Below are 16,541 nucleotides of genomic sequence, written 5' to 3' on the forward strand. Positions count from 1 at the left end.
ATTCCATTTGATATTCAAAACAAAAAAAATCTTGTGAGGGAAATAGGTCAAGGATAATTATTTCCATTTGATAAATGTAGAAACTAAGGACTAGAGAAGAGAAATTACTTATCTAGGTTCCATTGAACCTAGAAGGTACATTAGATTAGCCAACCCTCTCATTTGATAGAGAAAGGAACTAAAACATCAGGGAGAAGAATTGATTTTCACCAAATGATGCAGCTGGTAATTAAGTTGTGGGACCAAGACCTGAACCCCTGTGTATCTTCCAACATGGAAGTCAAGAAAACCTGGGTTCATATCCTGTCTTGAGAATATACTATCTCGGTGACCCTGAATAATTTTTTCATATGTAAAATGAAGTAAATTGACTTGGATATTCTCTAATATCCTATCTACCCTAAAGCTATAATATCAATTCCAAATCCACTGTTCTTTCAACTACATTGTGCAGCTTCCTCTTTTTCCCTTGTCTTTCGTTTTATTTATTCAATGGGATTTAAATATTTATAGCATGCTTTCTGGCCCAGTTTGCTCTTTACATATCCTATTTCATTAAATCCTTACAATAATTCTGTTATGTAGATAGTGCAGGTATGTAGTTTTTATCCCCATACAGGTAAGGGAACTGATGTCCACACAGGTTATGTTACTAAATAAGAATCACTTGCATTTATATAGTGCCTACTCTGTGCTAAGCATTGAGCTAAGCTCTTGATTTTCACCACAACCCCAAGAAATATCTTTATTTTTAAAATGAGGAAGTTGAGGCAAAGAGAGGTAGCATTAATTGCCCAGGATCACACAGCTAATGAGTATCTGAGATCCAGTTTGAACCTAGGGCTTCTTGACTCCTAACTCAGTGACTATGTCCCACAATAACCATATCCAAAATCATGTTCATTTCTCCCATAACACTATCCATCCATCTCCTTTTCTGCTATCCCCTCCTTTTCCCTTCTTCAATCTTTCTAACATTGGGATCTTTTCCAATGAGTCCTGTCTTCTAATTTTATGACCCAAACATTTAAGTTTCAGTTTTTGACCTACCATTGATTAGTCTGAATTAATTTCCACAAGAATCCACATGCAGTAGGTAGCCCTTTATGGGAGTACTATAAAGAAGATTTTGATCAGTTCTGAAATATAGCTTTCACCTCCTTGATTATATTCCTTTGAGATGTGCTGAGGTCTTAAAAAATCAATTGGTTACCTATATCTTAAAGTCTTATTTACTGTTAAAGTTGACTTGGAATGGGAGAAATCTATACTTGCATCATGTGTATTACAACTATGCTACTTTCTTCCTGTATGACTTTGGGAAAGTCAATTAACTACTTAACCACTCTGGACCTCAGCTTCCTCATTTATAAAAAAATCAAACAGATTAAATTACCTTTAATGTCCCTTCCTGCTCTAAATTTACTATACACTGAGCTTCAGTGAGGAGAGCCTGATTCTTCATCCTGGCTTTCAATCATCTAAATGTCTTTCAGTGATGTGATAATAATAATTGAATGTAGTTAACACAATGATCAACCAAAATTTTCAAAGGAACAGTGATGAAACATGCTATTCCTCCCCCTGACGTAGAGGTGGTAGATTTGGGGGTCCAACAGAACCAGACATATTTTTGGTTGTGGCAAATTCAGGAAATGTTTTGCTTCAATGTGCATATTTGTTGCAAGAGTTTTGTTTGCCTTTTTCTCAATGGGAGTGAGAAAAAGAAAACTTTATTAATTGAAAACATTTTTAAATGAAGATTGAATGTTTTATTTTTATCTTTTTCATTCTAGGGCTCCATAGGTTTATCTGGTCCTCCAGGTAGAGAAGGAGCCAAAGGCATCCGGGTAAGCTTCATGGGTTAATAAATTTGGCAACAATTTCTAAGTCCCCTACAATTTATGACCCCAAAGTCTTACTTTCATTTGTTTATACTGGTCTAATATTCTGTAATTTTGAGGTTCTGATTCCACGAACTTGGGATACATTAGAAAGAGCTTTGACTAGTGTCAGAGGTCCAGGAAGCAAATTTCATTTTTGATGTCTGGCCTTAGAAAAGTTATTTAAACTTCCTGGTCCTCAGTTTCCTCATCTATTAAAGGAGCATTTATATTATATGACTTCTTTTCTAGCTCTAGATCTAAAATCCTTTGATAATATTCTAAGATTTTGTGGATATTGTATTATTTTACAAAAATAATTCCATATGTCTTAGATTCTGTAAGCTCAAATTCTAGCTATCTTTGTAACAGATTTCATTAAGTATATTATGTATATCTGGGCAAGGGGAAATGGAGAAAATGGAATTGTTATTGAATGGAACACATCTTAGGGAGTAGTGTGACAATTTCCAGAGTAACAGAAGCCAGCAGCATAAAGGTTGATAGCCTTACATGTTCTTGCTTCTCCCTAGCATAGAGTGGTGCATGCTTTTCCTCAGATTACATTCAGAAAGAATTCTCATGGTATTAGTCCTCTAAGTGAGGAGAGGAAAAAGGTCTATGGCTCGGGGATGACTTAGGGATGAAGGCAGGATGCCCTCTGGGCTATAGGGTGAGTTTGGGGCTCTGTAGGAGTTAGAGGGAAAGGGAAGGGTCTCTGATTGGTTATTTACTCTTTCCTCTAACCACAGCATGATTTGGGTTATAAGGAAAGGAAAAAGCTGGGCATAGAAGAGTCCCCACAGTCATTTTGCCAGACAGCTGTGGCTTGTCAGCTTAGAGGGTTAGAACAGCAGTGATAATGAGGCTGAGGTCATCCACTCTTTCTCCTCAGGGGCCAGTTAGCTTCTCCCCAATTTGTGGCCACAGCCCAAGCTCCTAACCCTTTTTGGCCTCTCATAGCGAGTGGGTACTTGGAAATGCAAACTCATTTTAATCTAGTACAAGTCAAACATGGCAAATCTACTCAGAAGCAAAATAATAATATGATTCATCCCAAAGGGCAACACAAGATATTTTTGGATTTTAAGCTGGTATGGCTTATTCTTACCAATGCTATTCTTTATCTTTAAGTGCAGATAAGATTTAATTTTCAGAGTCCTCCCCCAAAATTGACTTGATATCAGAAAAAAGAATTCTTCCTAAAAATTAAAGATTAAAATAACTGGAGGTAGAGGGTTACACATCAATGAAGGTAGTGGACTGAGCCATATTGGAAGTCTTCAAGCAAGGCTCGATGATAAACATCTGGTTATCTTACAATTAGATCCTTTCTGAGGGGTTGGGTTGGAGTAGGTGACTGCTGGTATTCCTTTCAAAATAATGATGCTCATTAAAAACAATATCCAAGCATACCCATAAATCTAGGGCCAAGAAGTGCTTTTGGGAATTGTAGAGAAGCAAAGGTTCTTCTTTAAGCCATGGAATTTGGAATTTTCTTCTTTCTATTGGCCTGCTAATTTGGTCAGCACAACTACTTTGGGGTACACATATGGAAATGGTGGTTTGGAAGGTAGCAGAAATCCAATAAAGATAGAATTTCAAGTTGGAAGAGATCTTGGAGAATATTTAGTAAAGGAGTTCTTGGTCTTGGGTTCATAAATTTCTAGTTTGAATTGATAACTATGTTTCAATACAATGTTTCCTTTGTAATCCTGTGTACTTTATACATTTAAATATTATTTTCAGAAAATTTATATACACTTCATCAGACAAACAAAGAAGTACAGGATACAAAAAAAGGTTAAGAGATCTTATATTAGTCCATGGCCCTCATATGCATAGGAAAAAAAAAAAAAAACAAACCTGAACCTCCAGGAAGTTAAATAGGGCTCCAAGACAGAGAGTATAGATTCAAAATCATTTCCTTGTATTCCAAAGTCCTTTCTACATACAAGATGATTTCTGTGAACTGTCCCCAAGGTGCCTTTTGGCCCTCATCTAATTCTGGCTCTATCTGTGTGATCTTGGGCAGTGCAATTAATTTCTTCACCTACCCTAAATGTCTTCATATATGAGAGATTAGAGCAAGTGGTTCTCAAAATGAGGTACAAAGATCTTTTTAGCTTTTCGAGGTCAAAAACATTTTCATAATAATTCTAAGATTATTTGCCTATTGAAATACTCCTCCTTTTCCAAACCACGTATATGTGTAAGGTCAGATTTTCTTCATATGCTTTCACCAAAACTACATATCACAACATATTGATTATAAGAGCCAACTTAAGAATCCAGGTGTCTTTATTAAGCTAGTCATTAAAGAGATCTGAAAAAATGTGCAAAACTTGAACTTATTTCTCAATTTTATTTTGAAAAAAATATTTTTCATAAAGATGTATTTCTATTAACATGCAATGATTTTTAAAAAATTATCATTCCTAATTTCTAGTACAGTAAATATTTATAAATATGGAGTACATTGAACAAAAGTCTTTTGGGGTCATCAATAATTTTTAAATGTGTAAAGGGATCTTGAAACTATAAAAGAAATTTATTCTGTTCAAATCTCCATTTTTACAAAACTAAAATGCTTTAAAAACAACTGGATGAAAATAATGATCTTCAGGATCCCTTCTAGTGCTAAAAAAAGAAATCTTATCTACAAAGACACTTGTAGTTTTTATGGCATACACATTATACTTAACATTTTATATTCTAATATGTTATGTTTCATGACTAATATGAAAATATGTTTTGCATTATTTCACATGTATAATCAATATATAGCTTGCCTTCTCAAAGGATAAGGACAGGTCAGGAAGAATGGAGAGAATTTGGAACTTAAAACTTTAAGAAATGAGTACTAAAAACTTTAAACATTTTAATTGGGAAATATTTAATGAAATAAGGACATTTTTAAAAAAAAACATGCTATGTTTCAAGATACCTTTAAGCTGTAAATATTCTATATTGTCAAGCCCTATTCAGTCTTAATATTCAGATTTCTATAAAAATTTGTTACAAAAAACAGACTTAGGAAATCTCGAACTTGTCTTTTTCATGAATTAGAGACCATATTGGCTTAGGTTGTAACAAAGTCTTGTTTCCATGCAGGGGGAACCAGGGGAAATAGGGGAACCTGGATTACCTGGCGAGGTGGGTCTGAAGGTAAGCCTCTTTATTTGTAACATATTGTAATAAATTGCGAAATCATCAAGGAGGAGAATTAGACAATTTTTGTGCTTTGCCCATAGTATACATTTAATAAATATTGAAATTAATCATGGGTAAATTATTTTTCTGTATTCAACAGATTAATCAAAATGGATATGTCTTGCTAAAAAAATTTTGTAAAAATTCAGCTAGTCAGCTATATTCAAATGATTTTGGATGAACCCATGAAAGATTCTGTGCTCCACAAGATTATAGTCTATTAGAGGAATAAAATGAAAATATAGATGACTAGAACTAAATTAGAGAAATGCAAAAAAAGGGGAATATGGAATCTAAGGGAACAGGTCATTACTGATCAGAAAGTCTTAATGGATGAGATGCCATTAGAGTTGTGTTTTAAAAGAAATTATACAGATTTTACAAGCAAAGAAAGGAATAGAAAATGTTGCATATTTATCATAGGAAACAATTGGAGCAAAAATGTAAAGGTGGGAAAGTGTACAACTTGTTGAGGATGGGTGAATTGTTCAGTTTTCTTTGACTTTAGTGTGTATATGTGAAAAGTATGGGATGAGGCAGTGTGAGTCATGCAGGTACCAGTTGATGGAGGCCCTCAAATATCACACAGAACATCTGATCATGATTTAGTAAATAGCAAAGAGCCACTAATGATTTTTGAGCAGACATTTTTGAATGATACAACCAAAACTCTGCATGAGGGAAGATAAATTTGGGCAGCAGAATGAAGAATGGATTGGGGGAGATGAGGGGGTGGAGATAGGATATGATATAGAAGGTTACTGTCAAAGTCCAGGTAAATGGTAATGTAGTCCTACACTAGGGTGATTGCAGTGGGAATAGAAAGCAGTTGAAAGATTCAGACACTATTTTAGAAATTCAATTGATGGGAACTGATCACTGATTGGTGAGGGAGAAGGAAAAGCCTTAGATAGCCCCCATGTGACATGCCTGTGAAATTGGCTGTATAGTGGAGCCTCAGACCCAAAGAGAACATTTCTATGTAGGAGGAAGGAGAGAAAGTTATGTGCTGTGGCCATCTGGATTTGGTCGGCAGCAGTAAGCTGGCAGCCCCTGGCAGGAGCAGAGTTTGTCTGGCATCCTCTTCCTGCCTCAGCTAAAAAATGTCTGTAGAGACTGTCCAAAGCATGCCTCAGCAATGTCCAGACTCATTCCACTTTCATCCACTGGACTCACCCAGGATCTTGCTGACTGTAGAGGAAAGTGTGAATTGTGAGACATTTGAGGAATTGCAGCCATTGTTCCCCTCTGTGATACATCAGCAATGTCCAGAGAACTAGGGGGTGGGAGGGGATGAGGGGGGATTGGAAAGGTCATGGTCAGCTGGCAAAAACTAGAGATCTGTGGAGGTAGCTGCTCTTTGTTTCAAAGGACACTTAGTCCTTCCTGTGACTCTAAGACTAGAGGGGGTCTGTATAAGACACTCAATAGGGAGAGTTTATGTTTTTGTTTATGCCCTCCCCATGGAGAGATGGGTACTTGACAATATCTTGAATATCATGGGATTTTTAGCCCAGAGAAGAGAAGATATTGTAGGGTTGTGGTAATGAACTTGATTGCTGAATTTGAATCTTGCTAGAAACTTGGACAAATCATTTGATCTCTGCCTGCCTCAGGTTTTTCATCTGTAAAATGCAGGAGCTGAACCTGATATTCTATAAAGTCTCTCCCAGGTGTAAATCTAAGATTGTATGAACTCTTTTAACATCTCATATCATTAAGTCCTCACTACCCTGAGGGGAGGGACAGGCCAGGAATGATTATCCCAGTTTTGTAGAAAAGGCAACAGAAGCCAAGGGAAAGAAAATACTTTCCCTATCTAGCTTATTAGAAAATTTTGAGGAAAGTACTTGTAAGACTTAAGGTGCTATAAAACTTGATTTTAAATGAAGAGGCTTAGAGAGGATGATGGTTAACCCAGAGGAGAAAAGCACAAATTTTCTATTGTGCTTTTAGATTTATAAAGCACTTTTCTCAATACATCCTATGAAAGAAACTAAAGGAATGATATCAATTTAAAGATGAGGAAAATAAGAATTGGAGAGATATTGAGGTTGACCCATATCATACAACCAATAGATATTAAAGCAACAATGCAAACCACCATCTTTCTACCTGAAGTTAAGTAAATAGACAAGTATTTATTAAGCGCCTCCATATATGCCAGTCCCTCTACTAGGCACTGAGAATATAAGTATTAGAAATTATGCAATTTCTAATTGCAAGCCTTAATGGATAAGATGTCATTAAATTTGTGTTTTGGAGATTCCACAAGCAATGAATGGAATAGAGAATATTGAAGATTTGTTATAGGAACAGCCTGAACAAAAGTATCAAAGTGTATAAAAATCTTCTGAAGGATCAATGAATTGTCTAAGAGTTCACTTTTTAATGGGAGAGGAAAGTATGTATGTTTTATGCATATGTAGTATAGTCATACAATGAATAAATACAAGTAAAAAGAAAGTTGCTAAAGACAAGGCAGTTTGGGACAGAGAATGATTGCATTTATGGAATGAGAGAAAGTAGTGAATGACTATCATCTTAAGGGAAGAAAAGGACTCTGAGATAGAGCTAAGGAGGGGATGTATTACATGAATGTGGGACAGCCAGCACAAAGGCATGGAAATGAGGTTATGGAATGCTGGGAGTGTTAGGAACAGAGAAGATCAGAATGACCAAATTACAGAGTATAGATAAGAGAACAATGCTCATGAAGCTGGGAAGATATGATGGGGCAAGCTTATAAAGTGTTTTACAAACTAATCAGGAGCATTTATACTTTATCTTACTAGCCAATATGAAGACACTGTCATTGGATGGGTAAAGAAGTTACTTGGTCACATCTTCACTTAAGGAAAATTACTTTGGCAGTAATGTGTAGGTAGGACTGGAATAGTAAAAGATTTGAGCCAGGAAGGTTAATTAGGAGGCTATTATAATAATCTAGGTTAGAAGTGATGGGGGACTCAATGAAGGTGGTTTCTCTATGAATGGAGAAAAGGGATCAGATGGGAAAGATGTTGTGAAGCTAGACACTAAAAAATGTTGGCAATAGCTTAAATATATGGCATGAGATAGAGTAAAAACATATACCATATCATATCATAGCTATCTAATCTATCTATCTATCTATCTATCTATCTATCTATCTATCTATCTATCTATCATCTATCTATCTATCTACCTATCTATCTGTCTGTCTGTCTTTCTGTCTGTCTATCCATCCATCCATCTATTTACCTATCCATCTGTCTTTCTGTCTATCTCTTCATCCATCCGTCTATCCATCCATCCATCCATCCATCCATCCATCCATCCATCCATCCATCTATCTATCTATCTATCTATCTATCTATCTATCTATCTATCTATCTATCTATCTATCCATCTGACATCTATATAGAGATGATAATTAAACTTGAGAATGGATGTAGTTACCGAGATAGAGAATATATATATATATAGAGAGAGAGAGAGAGAGAAGGCGTCCTAGAGAGAACCTTGGAGAATATTAACAAAGGGAACTGGTATGCATAGTATGAATGAACAAATCAAGTCAATGAGTCTTGATTAATTAATTGTGCCAAATCCTGGGGAAGTAAATACAATAAAAATTGAGATAGCCCCACTACACAAAAACTTTCCTTCTAACAGGAGAAAATGCTAAATAAAGAGGGCTATAAGGTACATATTCAGAGGCAATATTCTGTCTACTGTCATCAAATGCAGAGAATAAGGATGAGTAGAGACTTTTCCTCACAATAGAAGTTCTAGAACAACCCACCAATGAGAGAAGGGGGATATAGAAGCAGATGGGAAAGGTGTTTTGAAAGGCAGCAAAGTTGACTAGGGTATAGGAGTAGAAATAGTAAAGAGAATTGTCATGGAACTGTGGATAGAAGAGACACTTTTTCTTTTTATTTGAGACATTTTTTTTCATTTATTCTGCTGTCTCAAATATAATGAAATCAAAGGAATTATGGGTACTTCTGGGTTGGGGTGACATATTTGGAAATGATATTGTCCCTATTACTTCTTACAACATCATACATTTTCTTTTGCATCAGGGTAGCTCCACCTACCTTTTATTACATGAAAAGCTCTGAGTCTGATCATAAAATCTGTAGTTCCTTTGATTTTTCCCATGATAATGTTGGGGTTTTGTGGTTGCTTTTGCTTTTATTCTCCTGATTTTTTTTCTTTTTTTCCTTTATTTGAAAATTCTTTTTTAGGGACCAATGGGACCTCCAGGACAACCAGGGCTTCCTGGACAGATTGGGATTCCAGTAAGTAATAGTAGTATCTGGAGAAAAAGTTTCCCCTCTTGGAAATGTTTCAGTTTGAATGAATTCCTCTGGAAGACAACTGACTAAGTAATTCAAGGTGAACCTCCAAGCCTCTGTTTATGCTCCCACACATCCAGGGTTCAAAACCCAGCTATGACATCAAAAGGTCCTGGTACAACAACAAAAAACAATGAAATGATAGGTCCCTAGATCTAAAACTAGAATGGACCTCATAGTTTATCTATTTTGAACCCTGCATTTTTTAGATGAAAAAAAAAAAAGCCAGAACAGTGAGATGATTTGCCTAAGCTTGCCCAGATAGTAACAGACCCAGGATTCAAACATAGTCCCTGTGGCTCCTAGTTAAGCCTTCTTTCCACTATGTCTTACTCCCTTCAATCTTTCAAGTTTGAAAGACCTGTTAATTTGAAGCTACAAGCCCTGGGGTCAAATCCTGACTGCAGTTAAAGGTAAGTTGCTTTCCTTGTCTCTCCTTTCCTTGTTTTCTGTACTTCTAAAACCAGAGTTGTAGTAAAGGGCCCCTAAAGTTCCCTCTAACATTATTGTTCAATAAAGCATAATTTGTCACCATTCATAAGGGAAGTTTGTTGTTTTTTCTTAATAGACAATGACATTTTGGCAAAAGAGATCACTAGTAAGGGGATTTTAGGCATCCATAAGCTTAATGTGGAATGTGTCTTTTCCTTCCTTCCTTCCTTCCTTCCTTCCTTCCTTCCTTCCTTCCTTCCTTCCTTCCTTCCTTCCTTCCTTCCTTCCTTCCTTCCTTCCTTCCTTCCTTCCTTCCTTCCTTCCTTCCTTCCTTCCTTCCTTCCTTCCTTCCTTCCTTCTTCCTTTCTCCTTTCCACTATTCATCAGGCCCCTGATATCATGACACAGGCAACTATGCCACACTATCATTACATTCTCTGTTCTAATATATTCATAGACTTTAGTCAAAAGCAACTATAGAGATCATCTATTTGAATCATTGTCTGGAAAGTGATTTTTTTGTTAGAAGTGAGAGGTGACTTTCTCTTAGAGTACTTAGAGATTAAGTGACTTGCCTAATACCCCATAGCCATTATGTGTCAGAGGTAGGCTTTGAACCCAAACTGTCTTGATTCCCTGGCCAACTCTTTATCATCTATACCTGGTTACCTTTCTTCCCTTTACTAATCCCTTAAATATCTAATAATAGCAATTATGTCCTCCCTGATTATTTTTTCTTCTCTAACCTAAACATTATGTACCTTATATGTGTCAAGCACAATTCTAAATAACTAATTTTTCTATAGTGCCTTAAGGTTTACAAAGTTCTTTTCCCACAATAACCATACCAGATAAATCATGTAATTAATGTTATCTTCATTTTATAGATGGGAATCCAGGTGTCACAGTGGATAGAGTAGTGCTGGGCCTGGAGTTACAAAGATTCATCATCTGGCTTCAGATGCTTACTAGCATCATGACTCTAGACAAGTTATTTAACCCCGTTTGCCCCAGTTTCCTTATCTGTAAAATGAGCTAGAGAAGGAAATGGCAAATCATACTAGTATCTGTCCCAGGAAAACTCCAAATGGGGGTCATGAAGAGGAAGACAGAGTTGACTAATAACAACAACATTGTATAGCTGCTTTAACAGGGTTAGAGAGTTGAAATCAATCACCTAAGATTAAAACATAAGTGGCAATGACAGATTCCCCCCCCCAAGGATTTTGTGTTGAAATCTCAAGTTATCCCCACTTATAGACTATAGGGAACTCTGTATCTCATGAGTGAACCCATAAATTTTTGTAGAAGTTCTCATTTTAGGAGGGTTTTTTTTCATTAATTTGAGTCAAAATATTCCTTTTTTCTTAAACATTATTTTATTTGGTCATTTCCAAACATTATTCATTGGAGACAAAGATCATTTTATTCCCCCCCCACCTCTCCCACAGCCGATGTGCAATTCCATTGGGTATCACATGGGTTCTTGATTCGAACCCATTTCTATGTTGTTGGTATTTGCATTAGATTGTTCATTTAGAGTCTCTCCTCAAACATGTCCCTTCAAAAATATTCCTTTTAACAATTTCCTCCTTGTACTTTTTTTCTACTTCTGCCTTATGCCCATATATGCTTCCTCTTCCATATATTTTTTTAAAAGTTGATACTGATGGGGACTAAACCCATAATTTCCCTGTTATAAGGAATTTCCAATAGGAGTAATTCCTTCTACCAATACAAGTAAGCATCTGATATGAAATTGCCTTAGAAAGTAGTTCGGGGCACTTGGAAGTCAAGTGACTTGCCTCATATCCCACAGGCCCTATATGTCAGAGGTGGGCCTTGAACTCAAATCATCTTGACTCCCAGAGATGACTATCTATCTATCTATCTACCTACCTACCTATCTATCTATCTATCTATCTATCTATCTATCTATCTATCTACCTGTTAATTTATCGATCTATCTATGTGTCCATTCATTCATTCATTCATTCATTCATTCATTCATTCATTCATTCATTTATTTTCTGAGCTGAAAACTGACTTTATTTGTGGATAAATAGAATCAGTGGTCCATCACCTTTGCCAGTCTATTGTAAAGGACCTTTGTGGATGTCATATTTGTTTTTATAGGCTTCTGACAGTTGATACAAATCATTGAATCACAAAACCTACGTACTCAAAGAATGTTAGCTATAGTTAATAAATTCTAGTACAATGTCCAAGTACTTTATTGATCATGTCACTACTATCTTCAGACAGGATTTTAGGAAAAGACTTATTGATAATATAACAGACAAAGGTACACAAAGTTGTCTCTTTGAGTCATAAAATTTGAGGACCCTACTAGTGACATGCATCTTTTTGAAAAATTTAATTAATTAATTTAGAATATTTTTCCATGGTTACAAGATTCGTTCTTATGAGCCCTGATTTTAGCCTCAGTTCTGTCACTCCAGTGGTGACCTCTCTCTTCTCTAAAATCTCTGTGTTTATTGTCTGGACCTCTCACTCATCTACAAATAAAATGTCATTCAATCTTCTATAAAGCCAGTTATCCTATCCCATCTTTGCTTTGCTGATGGTTCCCCAATTTGTCTCTCTACGTTTGAACTCTCTCCCCAGGCTTACACTTGTTCCCTAATTACTGATACAGAATCTACAAAAGAAACTGGTAGTCCAGAGAATTGGGTTGTAGACTAGATTCCTCCACTAATTGGTTCAGTGGCCCTTGGACAAGTCCTATGTCTTTGCTCAGTCTTCATTTCTCACTCTATAGAACAAGAGGTTGGGAAGAAAATGATCTCTAAGATCTCTTTCAGCTCTATTTCTTATGAATTTGCAGGCTGAAAGGTAGACAGAATCACTGAGGATGGTATCTTCTGCGTGGGGTTTGGACCAAGATTGAAAAATGATGAGCACAGGAATGTCACTGAAATTATATGTGATTCTCTTGTTCGTTTGTTTGTTTGACAGGGTCTCCAAGGAGAGAGAGGAGAAAGAGGGCCTCGAGGAGATAAGGTATTTAATAGACATTTCAATCCATCAGTGTTTAGGATATAATGATGGAAATAAGGTCCCTGGTGCCTATCTTCTATGTGTAAAGTCCTACATTTATGCCCTCCAACATGGGCACATTGTATATAAAATTGGCATAATAACAGCATTTCTTTCCCTAACCTTGTTGTAAGCATCAAAGGAAATACAACTTGTAAAGTGCTTTGGAAAACTTAAAGCACTAGATAAATGTGATCTAGAGTAAAAAAATAAAAAATAAAACATGGGCATGTGAATATATGTGACTCCAAGTGTGCAGACTTGTGCATATATGCTCTGTTTCTGAGTTCATCTGTATATGTGAGCATATTTGTGTTTATGTGGGTGTATGTATGCATTTAACTCTTGGGTAATTTATATTTTTTAAAGAAAGGTATTGAGATTGACGTGTAATCTCTTTTCTATGAAAATAAGGATTACTTGAAAAAAATTCTTTCTACTTAGCCCAAGGTATTTCTGACATCACTGGCTAATAATAAGCTCGTTGACATGACTTCTTGTTCCAGTTTGGGCCCTGGGACTTTGAGCAAGTCACTTCCAAGTGGGCTTTAGTTGTTGTGATTTCATTGTTTTAAAGCTATAAAATAAATTTGTAATAAGTTTTTTTTTTCTAAGATCTCCCTCAGCTGTCACATTCTATGTTCTGTTTCAGGGCTGGAAACTGTAGGCTTTTGTCTGGGAAAGTCTCCTTATTACTCTCCAAAAAGAAATCATACAGTTTTCAAATTTAAAATGGTTGGATCAGTCTGTCCTCCTGCTACTGATCTTTGATCACTGAAAGCATTCTAGTACTGGGTACATTTATTTTAAAACAGAATGAAAAATACAATACATAACCAAAAGAAACAAAAAGAAAAGACTTAGAAATTTAACTAGTAGGTAAAGTAGGGAAAATGTCTTAGTGACTTCCATCGAGCCTGCAGTATTTGTGTTTTGGCAGCAATTACATGAGTCTTCTCTGGATTTCAAGCCTAAGCTGATTTTCCTTCTAGTAGGAAAGGTAAAAACACTTGAAAAATGCCTTTCCAGATATAGATTTTTAGGGGAAATGAAATGTTCATAAAGGAAACAGGCCTTGTTTTAGTGGCTGGTAGGGGATAGATGACAATTCTGGCATGTAGAAGAGGAAGCTTGATCCTGTTAGAATTCTGTAGAATAAGTAGATGTAACACAGAGGACAAAGAAGGGGGAAAAAGGACCGACTGTATATTTAGAGCATTTAAACCTTCCTGAAGAGGAGGGAGCTGGATGATGTAAGGAGGCAGACGCTACTTGTTCTCCAGAGAATGCTAAAGTAAAGAAACACAAAAGCTATAAGCTGTGACTTTTTCCAATAAGGGTCAGAGGAAGAATTAAAGAATAGTAGTGGTTTGCCATTCTCTGGTCAGGTTCTGAGGTAGCCATTTATTCATTTGATAACAGCAAAGATGGTTTCTTTCTGGTGTTTTTATCCATAGTATAGCAGAGAAATTTCTAAGACATTAAAATGAATGAATGTTACTTATATTTAATGTTTCATGTGGTCATAGATGATACTGCCAGAAGAAACCTAAAAATTGTATTAGTACTGATGAAGGATCTCTAGGAGATGAAAAATATGATAGGGACATAGGTTATGTTTTTCTCACTTTTAATTTTTTTCCTTTTGAGGCAAAGAAATATAGAAGAAGAAAAAAATTGGGAAATGAACAGATAGCTAAGAAGATGGTGACAGATGGTGACCAAGAAGGATATTTTGATTTCTGAACTATAACTTACAATATAGAAATAAAAGATTACTGGCCAGAGATAGAGTAAATCTAATAAAGGGTAGGAAGTATATATTTGCTAAGTGTCTCAAAAACCTAAAATGTTTTAAATAAATGAATAGGGAGAGAGAAGACAGTTTATAAAGTGCAGAGTCTGACACATAGTAGACACTTAATAAATGTTTATTGGATATTCCCCCAGTCAGACATTAGAAAGTAACTATGATGAAGGGTGAAGAATTCAGTTCCAGTTGTGATATCCAGAATTTGAAGGAGGCTAGTATTAAAATCCATGACTCAAACGAGTATACCAAAATGCTTTAAATCTTTTTTTTTCTCTTCTGACACCAATCTGTATTAATTGGTGGCTTTGTCTCTAAAAATTCAAGTCCAAAGTCTCCTAAGAACAATTTAACTTTTCCAAAAACTTTTCTTATTTGCTGCAGAAAGTGACTATCCATTCTCTCGTGCAGCACCTAAGGCCCTCAAAATATATAGATTCCTACTCTTTATTGATACAGTTGTCTTTTGTTTTGCTCATCTTTCATCAAGTTTTTTATCTACCTTTCATTAAGAGAGCAGGTCTAAAAATAAATGGGATAGTCACAGTACAAGGGAACAGAAATTTTAAAAAATGAAACACACATTTATTTAAAAGATTGTTTTAACAAACTTAATCATCCATAAAAACCATTATTGAACAAAATAAGAATACCATAAAAACATTAGCTTCAGTCTATAATCTGATAAAATGAAATATGTATATGTGTTTATTTAAACATGCATACATACATACATATATACATATATAAACAAATATAATCTTTGATCAGATAATATCATTTTTATATCTGAATTCCTTTCTAATCCCATCCTGATGTTAGCTTATTTAAATGTTGGATTAATATAATTCATTAAATTTTTAAACCCATATCTTTTATCTTAGAATGAATATTATGTATTGACTTTTTTCTATTCATATTTTATTAAAGCAAATTTAAAATTTTTCCAGATTACATGGCAATATAATTTTTAATATTCAGTTTCTGATCATGTATTTGTTCAAAGGTAGAAGGTTTAGGAAACCAAGGTTGTGACTTGCCTATGGGCACACACCTAGGGACTCTCAGTAATTAGAGTTGAACTCGGGATTTTCCATTTGCAGTCCTGACTTTCTATCCAATGAGCCATCTATACCCACTTCATTCCTTATTTTTATGCTATCTTTTTTCATTATATAGTTTACAAAACCAAATAAAATGAGAATTTACATATACAAAGTAAAAGAAGATTGTACATAAAGGTAATAAAATATCTCTTATATGGTTGTATTATTTTTCCTCATATCTACATAGTAAATCCCATTCACAAGTGTCCCGATCCCTTTCCATCCTTCAGGAAACTGACATCTTTATGGAAATTAAGTATTTCATGTTTTCACCTAGCATTCACAACTTATTCTTTGAGTATTAATTCTATAGTTAGGTTTAGTGTTCTCTTGGTTCTACTTATTATCATTATCATGATACTGTTCATTATCATGTGTAATTCTTTCCAATTTTTTTAATTAGCCTGCTTCTTATGACAGTAGTATACCACAATTTGTTTAGCCATTCCAAAATTGATGGACATCTCCTCAATTTCTAAATCTTTGCTACTGCTAGAGAAATACTATAAATATTTTAAAACATGGGTTCTTTTCCTTTTTCTTTGATCTCCTTGGGAAATAGACCAAGCAATGGGATCTATAAGTATACACAGTTTTATAACTCTCTGGGTATAATTCCAAATTCCAAAGTGGTTCAACCACTTCATGGCTTCACCAACAGGGTATCAGTGTCTCTATTCTTCTACAACCC

The 16,541-nt window shown here is 35.3% G+C and overlaps 1 protein-coding gene across 1 annotated transcript in view; it reads left to right on the top strand.

Moving 5' to 3' along the window:
* COL22A1 (collagen type XXII alpha 1 chain) overlaps positions 1-16,541 on the top strand; it is a 564,322-nt gene that overhangs the window by 272,258 nt on the left and 275,523 nt on the right. Inside the window, exons 14-17 of the mRNA XM_056823025.1 lie at positions 1,797-1,850; positions 4,998-5,051; positions 9,332-9,385; positions 12,854-12,898. Coding sequence (XP_056679003.1) covers positions 1,797-1,850; positions 4,998-5,051; positions 9,332-9,385; positions 12,854-12,898 — 207 coding nt within the window. The remainder of the gene's footprint in view (positions 1-1,796; positions 1,851-4,997; positions 5,052-9,331; positions 9,386-12,853; positions 12,899-16,541) is intronic.

The sequence above is a fragment of the Monodelphis domestica genome, chromosome 3, assembly GCF_027887165.1.
Source record: "Monodelphis domestica isolate mMonDom1 chromosome 3, mMonDom1.pri, whole genome shotgun sequence".
Classification (NCBI taxonomy): Eukaryota; Metazoa; Chordata; class Mammalia; order Didelphimorphia; family Didelphidae; genus Monodelphis; species Monodelphis domestica.